Below are 10,438 nucleotides of genomic sequence, written 5' to 3'. Positions count from 1 at the left end.
AGGCGCCGCCGCGTCCCTTCCCCGGCCTGGCCCGACGCGAGCGCGGGTCGCGGGTGCAACCGGGCAAGGGCACTGGGCTCCTCCGGAAACAGGACCCGTCTGGTGCCTTCCCGCCCTCGGAAGGGCGCCTCGGCTCTTGCCCAGGCTTTTGCATCCGTCAGGCGTGAGAAAAGATGGTCTTGGTTTTCCAAGTCCTTGCCAGTCGTGTGCGGCCAACGTTTAGGCGGTTGTTTCATTAAGACTTTTAGCTTTTGCATGGTCAGCCGAGCTAACGCTTACCTGGTTATACGCCAGAGATAACGCTGCTGGATTGGGTTAGATAAGACATAGATGACAGAAGTTTGTTAGTGACTGCGGCACCGGCAGTGCAGTTTCGTGTGTTTGCTGCAGGGGCACCGGGGGCTGCAGCATCTGCTGGGTTGGGGAACTGTGTGGGGTGTGTGGTGCCCTTGGGGGGAGGCAGAAGATAAGCAACAAATGTTTGTCCTAAACATAAAATCCTCTTCAGAAAAGTATGTCTCTAAACATTAGAAAACTCTTCTGCTTTTATTGTGCAAACAACCCTTTATTGGCTTATCTGCTCCTGTCACCTGTTTTGTACCTCAAGAGAGTACAAGAGTGCTCTGGATGCGCCTGCTCCTTATGTATATCCACTGCTTGTCAAAATGTCCTGAAAGCAGATTTAGGAGCAGACAATAGAATTATGAAGCTTAGTGTAGAGATTAGTTTGATTTTTCCTATTGATCCTGTCCAAGTGACTTTAAATTAATTAATCGTCCTGTACTGTTTGTTAGGACAAGTAGCCATGGCTGGCCACGACTCGGGATCTCAACACCAGTTCACTGGATTTCAGAAGTACTTCAATTCCTATACCATCGTAGGCAGGAGGAATGTATGTATTATGTACATTGTTTTGTAGTCTCGTATAATGGCGTTTTCTGGGGCTTAGACTGAAACTAAATTTAATTTTTCTGTTTTCCAGTATGTAATAGCAACGTACACAGGTGTTGCACTCCTTGTCTTGTATTTCAAGTTTAGGCCTAAGAAGCAAACTCCTGCTGTGGAACATAAGTAAAAGGTAAGTGGCTGATGTTCCTCCAGGACCAAAATCCTTCAGTGCCAGCTCAGGAAGCAGTGACAAAGGCCAAGTTTCCAATAATACAGTGTAATAAGAGACAGAAACACAAACACATGGACTTCCTATTTACTGTTTTAAATCTCAAAGAAACTCTGTCATTGACTTATTTGGGGGCATTCTGAATGAAGTGGGTTATTAAAGGTAGTGCAGAAAGTATGGTATTGTATTCTTGTTCTTCTGGCATGATAAATGGAACTAGGGATGGGATGCAGGGAGGAAGAGAAAACAGGGAAGGAGGAACAGAAGGATGTTGCAGCAAGATATATCGTGCTTTGCCTACAAACATTAGTTGCCTCTGGTCTTCCCTTGTGCTGTAAAATAGGGGTAACTTGCTTTGTAGGTTATTGAAATAATGGAGTAGTACTTAATGACTTATTTCTTGACTGTATTAGAATTCCAAGTAGAGATTAATGCAGTCTGTTCAAACCTTCATTTGAATAAAGGAGCACCATATGATGGAACTCTGTGTGTTGCACACCTGATTATTCAAGGCCCATGCAGAAGTGACTGGACTTGTATAGCAACAACCAAGTGTTAGAAAATTTTGTTGGAGTCACTCTCAAGTACAGAATTTTCACTGAAATGGCATTTTGACAAAACCTATGGGCTGTATAGGGGTATAAAACAGTAAGCTTTAGCATTGTTGTTGTGTGTAAAGGGGACATCAGTCACTTCTTCCTGAGTGTGCTGAAATCTGGCTGCTTGGACATCAGTCACTTCTTCCTGAGTGTGCTGAAATCTGGCTGCTTGTAGCTAAAATAGTTTGGGCTTGGGGCAGGGGGATGCTCAGTTACCACTGTGCAAGAATTGCTATGTTTGACCTTTCTTCTCTTGGCAGGTTGCTGGCATGTCTGAACCTCCAATCTGTGTCAATGTAATGCAAGCTTGATGACCTGTTGTGGCTAATAAAATATAAATAATTACTTGTCTTATTGGAAATACGTAATGATCCAAAAAAGCTTAAGTGTGGTACTTCTCTTTTTTCCTCCTCTGTCAAAAATAGTTGCTCATAGCAGAGATGGAGCATCTGATCTGTGTCATTACTATCTTAACTCTGCTGCTGTTGTAACGCATCCTAAAGTGTTTTGAGCACCTGGCAGTAACCTAGGAAGGACCTCAGCTGCACAGCCATAACACTGCACAGGGCCTAGAGCTGATCCAAGCATCTCCACACCTCCATGTCACAGCTTGCATGGTTTGCAGCCACCTGGTTGCTCCCACTTTTTGCATTCCAAGCTAGTAGCTTACATGGAAACCATTACTTATACTGCCTCAGTTGTCTGTATTTTGCACAGGACCTCTTTGGTTTTGATGGAAAACCTCCCAAATTAGACTGACCCAGTTATGGTATTTGAGCTTTTTCTGTCGGTGGCTTCTCTTGCAGAGGGAAGAAGGAAAATGGCTCAGTCTGCTGCTGTTAAAGTCCCATAACACTGCACATTCATGAACAGTACCCCAAGTAGTCCTGTGCTTACTTTTCCTGCCTCTTGCTCAAGGAAGTGCTCTACCACAGTTAGGTGTGTGCAGCCTCCTCTTTGCCCAACACTAAAATCTGTCTACCACATTTGCCACAGTGTCTTTCTACAGCTCAATTAACACTTGGTACCTGCCTTAGATGTCACAGTAGTGCTGATGTGGGAATATGATGATACCACGCTTCTGCCAGCAGCAGGGGTCAAACCATGCTAAAGCTTGCAAATACCCTTCCCAAACTGAGGGCTGCAGGAGCTAGGAATGATTACTGGAAGAAATGGAAAAATTAATTGCAGGGTCTTGATGCTCTCTCTTTATTTCTTAAAGCCATTTTAGTGCATGCTGGGCCTCCTGAACAGATCTGGTCATCTTTCTCTCCTGATTGTTTGCATAGATGGCTTCACCTGTATTCAATTCCCCCACTGAAAAAATGGTGGCTGTAAGAGTGTAATAATGTCAGGAACTAGAACCTGTCACCTTTCCTTACAACAAGATGTACATGGAATGGCTCCTCATCAACTATTTCTGATTACTTTATTTCTCTTAGAGTTGTCACAGTTACAAACTGCTCTTGGTTCCATTGCAGCCATTAAGGGCAGTAAATGTCTTCTTGTAACATATAGACACAAATTACGTGGTTTTAGTATTTATTATATCAAAAGTATAAAACTGTACAAAGTACAAAGGCAGAACGTGGCAGTGTTTTCTTTAAGCTGTCAAAAACTACTTAAATCTAACTGGTCATATTGAGAGCTAGGAAATTTTGTTGAGGTACCATTACACAAAAGAAAATCAAAACCATTTTTACCCTTTTGTCTTTGAAGAAAATGTCTAGGTGACCTTCCTAGTGAATTTTCCACTTTACTTTTATGTATAATGCCTGTAGTATACTTTAAGAGTTAGAGCAAGACAAGAGATGAAAGAGGAGGTAGTTCTCCATTTACTTGACCTTAGAAATTACAAGTCTTGTTTTTATTTTCACTAGAGAGCCAGTAGATTGTTCAAGTGTCCAAGTCCTTACTGTGAAGTAATGAGGAACACAAACCTGCATAAATTTCTCTGCATAAATTTTGTAAGAGATTAAGAACAAAAACCAACCCAAGCCCACACCCCACTGGACCTGGCCTTTGGTGGTGATGTTTTTGGTTCAAAAACACAGATGCTCTTCCCAGTGTTCTGCATGTTTTACTCTTCTTTAGAAATAAAACACAGCTTTATTGGTAGTCCAGGAGGACTCACTGGGTACAATGTTTTCGTGGAATTGTCACTCAAGAGACAAGCTGGCCTTTCAAAAGCAAACTGATCATGCACTTTTCCTTTCATGCTGCTATAATGTTTCAATTTCTTGGCTAGTTTTACTGGGTTTTTTTGTTAAACGTTATGCAGAAAGGATACAGGTTTTTAATATTCTTTTACATCTAATACAAAGTAAAGGGTTCAAGTCCACTTTTTTAATAGTGACTATTTCAGTTGTGCCTCAGTTCCCCTTTTTATTTTCTCATACAATAAAGTATGAAAGTAAATAAAATTCACATTGCACTTCTGGTTGCTTATCACACTGACAGCACTGGCTACCTTTGAAAACAGTAACAAGATCTGTGTTTCTGACACCTTAAAAAAGCACATAAATTTGAAATCTTTTCAGGACTTAGAACTTGGCTGCATAAAAATCATGCATGGAGCTCCGCGGCAGTTCCCCACAAGCATCGGGCTGTCGGGCCCGCTCCGTCAATGCCCTGGTTGTTGCTGTGATCTCACCACACCTGCTGCCCAGCCCAGGCTGTAGTGAATCAAACTACATTCTTCTTTCCTGAAAATGGACAGTTTGCTTGTGTTTGAGACTGATGAAACATTTGCTAACCATAAATTAAGTGCTTTAAAAAAATCTGAGAACACATGTCAAGGCTGTTAACTTTTCACAAGTTTCAGCAGAGCTCAGTACCACCTCTGGGAAGAGATGGCTCATTTCATATGTACATATATCTATGTTATCAAAAGCACCACAAACAGTTCCTTCTTTTACAGCCACGATGTCTTGTCAATCTCCAGCATTTTCAAACTGCAGATAAATATGAAACAGCAGAACTGGGAAATGCTGCTTGCATTAATTACTTAGTTTCATTCTCCCTGCAACAGACTCGTGGGGTCCTTCTGTTCAAGATATTCCCCCTTGTCTCACATCCTGAGGTCACTACTGCAATGACTTGGCACAGTCAGTCTCAGCTTCCCGATCTACTGTGAGCTGTAGGCTCCCGCAGCCAGCAGCAGGTTCCTGCGTGTGAAATGGAGATGAACAACCGGGGTTGATTTGGTCATGTATGTGCCCAGTAGCAAGTCCTGTGAGTTCTCAGGCAAGTTTATGTGTCCAGTGGCTGTAGTAAAGTCATCAGTTTCTAAATCTTCAAATGCCTTCACAGCATCCCACAGACGAACTGTGTTATCCATTGAACCTAAAAAGAAAAAAACCCACAGTTTAAAGTAGTTTATTAATAAAATGGTACATAAAAATGTTTCTGGGGAGCAAGTTAACAGAAATTAAAGCTCAGAAAGCAAAAGACTATAGCAAGCCTCATAGCATACTGAATGCACACATAAAAGTTACCAGTCCTCGCTGCTTTTGCTAAGCAAGTGATTCTACTTTGTCTTTCTCAATTTAAGGAACTAATTATATCATTTCTCTTCAGAATTATGGAATACAATGGACACTTCAGTGTTCCTGGTGAATTTTACCTGATGCTAAAATCTCTCCATCTCTACTGAATCTGAGTGCATAGATAGTGTCAGTGTGCCCTTTCAATTCGCCAACCATCAAGCCATGTCCAATATCCCACAGCAGAACTCTTCCATCTGTTGCTCCAGTAGCCAGGAATCGCCCATTAGGTGAAAATGCCAATGAATGACAAAACAAAGTTAATTAAGTCTACTCATATTCAGTCAGTCAAGCTGTGTTCAAAGAACTGTTTAGAATCTCAGCACAGAAATAAAATCACTTTCACACTGTGAGTGATCTGCCTTTACCTTATGTCCAGTGAATATTCTTACACAATTCCCATTCAAAACATCCCAGAGCCGTATAGTCCTGTCTGCTGAGCCCGTAGCAATATAGTTGGAGTTGGGATGAAATCGGGTACACGTCACATCTGCAAGATGGCCAGCAAAGATCCGTAATGGCTGGTAGTGATCTGTTGCCCACAGACTGAAAAGAAAAGCTTTATTAATAAAAGAACTGTAAAGGAGTTCAGTCTCTGTACCTGTTGGAGCAGCTCTAGAGGAAGTCACAAAAGTGCTCAGAGGGCTGAAGCACCTCTGCAATGAGGAGAGGATGACAGAGTTCAGCCTGGAGAAGAGCTGGCTCTGCAGAGACCTTGTTGTGGCCTTTCAGTACTTAAAGTACTTAAGTACTTCAAACTTAATTAGAGGAAAGATGGGGAGACACTTTTTATCAGGGCCTATTGCAACAGGACATGGGATAATGATTTTAAACTCAAGGAAGGTAGATTTAGTCTAGATATAAGGAAGACATTTTTTACAATGAGGGTCATGAAACCCCTTGGTGACCCAGAGAGGTGGTAGATGCCCCATCCCTGGGTACATTCAAGGTCAGGTTGGATGGGGCTCTGAGCAGCCTGATCTAGTTGAAGATGTCCCTGCTCATTGCAGGGCTGTTGGACTAGATGGCCTTTAAAGGTCCCTTCCAACCCAAACTGCTCTATGATTCCATGATCTGTTGCACAACAAGAAAAAAAACAGTAATTGTGGACTGATCTCTTATGGGTCAGTTTATTGAATTATCAGGATGTTTTTGTAAAAAATATACTTTTCAGAATGGAGAAATAAAGAATATTCTGTCAATTTCTTCAACAATTAGAGGAGAATACTTCTAATCAGAGGGTCACATAGGAGGACATCATCCCTTTAGTCATGAGATAATATGTGTGTTGAAAAAATAGAAAAACTGCATTAAAACATTTGCTCAGTATTTTAATTGACATAAAATAAAATTTATTTTCCATAATAGAGTAGGCAAGAGTATATCAGCTAATGACTTTCAGCGTTGATCCACCACAAACTGATCCAGACAAGTGAAAAACACATCCAGTTTCTTACCGAGCCACTCTGTCGTGTCCCCCTGACACAAAGTAATAACCATAAGGAGAGAACTGTGTATCCCAAACTGGATAATTATGTCCTTTATATCCCACCAAACACGTGAATGTTTGGAGACTCCACAATCTCACAGTGCCATCCTCAGAACAGGACAACAGATAGTTCCTGTCACAGAAGAAATTATAGCATATCACATATCAAATTCACACAGGGGCTGTATAAAACATTGCATAAACACTGTGAGATGTCCATGACAGAACTGTCCCCTCAGCAGCACCTGTTTAGCATGTCACCCATAAATCAGCATTTCAGTGGGGTAAGCAACAGTGACCAATTCAAACAGAACCCAGTCCTAGGCCCTTATGCAAAAAAAGAGATGATTTGACATTGATGATTAATTCTGATGGCACTTAATACTGAGGGGAACAAGGGAAAAAAAACCACACCACACAGGAGGTCTTTACTCAGGGATCCAGTTACATGAAAAAATGACTAGTAAACTGCTACACTATGTTATTTTAAAAAAAAAAAATCTTCTAATACAATTCTGAACAAAATTTCATGATTCCCTGAAAAAGAATTCATATCATGCTCACGTTCTCAATTAATAATTATAGACTATATTTGTTCCACACAAAGTTTACTTCTCAGCTGTGTTTCTGTGGTGGCTGTTTCCTGACTAGAACCAAGCAAAAGCAAAACCTGAGACATCTAAACCTCTTTTCCACTGTCCAGACTCCCATCATTACATAAAGGTTTTAAATCTCTTATTTGAAAGGTACTGTTCCATACATTCTGAAAATAAAGTCTCAATAGAATATGAGAAACTTGAAGGGCAATGATGTGCTACTGAATCTTTAAGTTTTGCAACACTCTAAGTTAAATCAATGCTGCAGTATTTTTCCTCTCTATATCTCAGTTAGTTAAAACCCAAATTAAACTACAGTTTACAAAGCTGTAGTTTTGCCATCTAAATCCTAAATCTCCAAAACAGTGCTGGTATCCTCAGCTACAGTTGATTTCAGTAATAGCTGAGAGATCAACATCCTGAGCTTTATGAGCATTTGCACAGTTTCTTACAGGCTGCATGAACAAGAATTGCTTTAACCAGGAAAAAGTTGCATTAAGAGTATGTTCTCATTCAGTAGCATGCAATTAAAACTGAAGACAAGCAAACTAGTTAGCTTGTAAATGTTTACCTATCAGGACTGAAGCTGGTGCCATAGACAGGTCCACTGTGACCATATAAAATCTTCAACTCACTTGCTGTTTTTTCATCCATGATCCTCTCCAAGACATCATCTGATTCTTTGTCAATGAGACTGAGGTCTGCAAGATTTCAAAGTTCATGTATCAGAATAACTGTCAGAAGTTCAAGATAAATGTCATCATGACATCATCTCAGTTAAATACCAAGATTAAGAAATGTTTGCACAGTATCCAGCTTCAACCAGAACACATTTTTAAACAAGCAGCAGAATTAAAGCATGCTGGTTTCCATGAATTTGTGTAGGTGTTGAGCTTCTCAGAGTTCCAACCTTCTCAGAGTTCCCTTCTATCATTTCTCCCATGGTACCTCTAGTGTCTCCCCTAGATCACCTAACCCCAACTGTCTATTACACCTTGTAGTTACCACCCCGTTAAGCAGCAAGATGGGTAGTTCCACACTAGTTATGACTAGCTCCAAGCTCTGTGCACTGACCACCTCACAGCAGGTGTATATGACCAGATTTCTCATTCCTTTAAAACTGTTTCTAATGGTAATATGTAAGATGTGATCATATATCTGTGCACATACTGTTTCTTCAAAGTGAAACATCTAACCACTGCAGCCAACTCTCCTGCCACAGGTATCTTTCCCTGTTCAGGCAGAACACAAATGTCACAAGTTATGCAGGCTCCTATTAGGTGTTACTGTCTTAATTACCTGCTGCTGTTTTTACACTACGTAGCTTTTTTGGAGTCACAGACCACACTCTGACAGTAGAGTCAGCAAAGCCTCCTACAATCATGCTGGAGTCATCTGTAATATCCACTGCAGTCAGACCCTACACACAGAATATCCAGTTATATTGTTTGCATCTCTAATGATATATTTCAAATATTACAAAATCCTAAGAGTATTAAAAAGGTAATTTGACTTAATTACAAAAATAGAGAGAATTATTCTAAGATAAACATAAACACACAGGAATTCTTGCCCCATTAAAAATAAAGCTTTATGTGTGAAGCACAGTCAGTAGTGACAAAGAGTATTGCTTTCCAGTATTCCAGTGCAAAATATCCTACTATGTTCTGTAGGATACACTTAGGGTCCCATAAAAAAAGCAAAAGAAGGAATTATGGCAAAATTCAAGCAAAACCAAGGAACATGGAAATTTCATAGTTTAAGGAGTCTTTGAAGAGAATTTTGAACATTTTGGAACATAAACTTTGCAATGCTTAACCCAAATACTCCGATTACCCTGGCCAACACTGTTATGTCTTTTTTCTTTAACAAGAGTGATGCTCATAATTTTGATTCCCTTTCCCCTATTACCCAAACCCTTTTACCAACCTGGTAAGCATTAAGGAATGTGTAGAAACAGATGGAGGGCAGGCACTCTGGTCCAAGACGCACTCGCCTTGCTGCTTCCTTCATATTCATTACTTTATCCAGCTTGTCAGAGTCTTTCAGTTCAGGCAGAGGAATTCTACACAAGAACCACATGTTTTTACAAAGCAAAAGCACCTTCCTTATTGTTAATCCAAACAAAGACAGTGAAACGGTCGCATGCAACCCCATACTTCAGTATTCAAATACAAAACAAGAATTAGAAAAAATGAAAGACTAAGACTGATGAGAAAGAGAGCCAGTAGCTTTCAGAATTTCAGACAGGTGGTGCAATAAGATAAATAATTGAGGGTGAACTGAAAAGATTAGTGGGTAACCAAGTAAAATTTCATCAAGGGAAATCTAGATTGACTTGAAGAGCAGTGACATGCTATGGGTTCCATGACCTCCCTTACAAGTCTTATGGCTACAGCTGTGTACAGCCGAAATAGCCGAAATGCTAAAACTACCATGTCAACAGCAATGCAGATTTGGCATGACAAGACTGGATTTTAAAGACTTCTCTACACATCATTTCCTTGGTACCTGTTTTGGGGAGGAGCATTAGGGTCCTGTTTTTTACTTTTTGACCCTACGTTATCTTTTTTAGGTTTTTTCTTCTTTGGCTTTCCTTCCTCATTTTCTCCTTCTTCATCTTCATCATCCAAAGGCACATCAAACTCTGGTTCTTTAAGTAAGCCGAAAAAAACCTACAAGCCAATAAAAAAACCACACAAGACAAAACAGTAATTGCTGTTCTTACTGAAAACTAAATTTTTTAATGGTAACTTTTCAATGGGATAGTCCAAGAAAGAGAGTTGCCCCCTTAAAGCTGCTCTGTTTAATATTACAGCATATATTACTGCTTTGCCCATTAAAAATGTAGTACATGTTCTTCTGGTTTACCCAGCCAACTGATCTGGGCAACTATAAGTTCTCCCACCATCTCTTAGCCCTTCCTTAAAGCTGAATCCCCACCCTACCTTATTTATTTGTATAGTACTGTGGTACTACACACACACAGCTCTCCTAGTAACAACTGGTAGCAAGTCAAAATTACATCTGCTGCACAAAAGAAGCCAAATAGTCAGGTGTCCATTTTAAAATTCCAAAGTAATTAATGAGTT

At 40.3% G+C, this 10,438-nt stretch overlaps 2 protein-coding genes across 2 annotated transcripts in view; one reads left to right on the top strand and one right to left on the bottom strand.

The window, feature by feature from the left end:
- USMG5 (up-regulated during skeletal muscle growth 5 homolog (mouse)) overlaps nt 1–2,102 on the top strand; it is a 2,412-nt gene extending 310 nt beyond the window's left edge. The window contains exons 2-4 of the mRNA XM_008643861.2: nt 793–892; nt 983–1,078; nt 1,977–2,102. Coding sequence (XP_008642083.1) covers nt 806–892; nt 983–1,075 — 180 coding nt within the window. The 5' untranslated portion in view covers nt 793–805 and the 3' untranslated portion in view covers nt 1,076–1,078; nt 1,977–2,102. The remainder of the gene's footprint in view (nt 1–792; nt 893–982; nt 1,079–1,976) is intronic.
- Nucleotides 2,103–3,241: 1,139 nt separating this feature from the next.
- Nucleotides 3,242–10,438, bottom strand: part of TAF5 (TATA-box binding protein associated factor 5) — an 11,338-nt gene continuing 4,141 nt past the window's right edge. Inside the window, exons 5-12 of the mRNA XM_017725881.1 lie at nt 9,858–10,021; nt 9,276–9,411; nt 8,646–8,766; nt 7,918–8,047; nt 6,719–6,883; nt 5,614–5,807; nt 5,342–5,511; nt 3,242–5,061 (exon numbers count right to left, since the gene is read on the bottom strand). Coding sequence (XP_017581370.1) covers nt 5,420–5,511; nt 5,614–5,807; nt 6,719–6,883; nt 7,918–8,047; nt 8,646–8,766; nt 9,276–9,411; nt 9,858–10,021 — 1,002 coding nt within the window. The 3' untranslated portion in view covers nt 3,242–5,061; nt 5,342–5,419. The remainder of the gene's footprint in view (nt 5,062–5,341; nt 5,512–5,613; nt 5,808–6,718; nt 6,884–7,917; nt 8,048–8,645; nt 8,767–9,275; nt 9,412–9,857; nt 10,022–10,438) is intronic.

This window comes from Corvus brachyrhynchos, unplaced genomic scaffold (assembly GCF_000691975.1).
Source record: "Corvus brachyrhynchos isolate BGI_N302 unplaced genomic scaffold, ASM69197v1 scaffold61, whole genome shotgun sequence".
NCBI classification, from domain to species: Eukaryota; Metazoa; Chordata; class Aves; order Passeriformes; family Corvidae; genus Corvus; species Corvus brachyrhynchos.
Note: the sequence above shows the minus strand (reverse complement) of the source record. Positions and strands in the feature narration are given on the sequence as shown.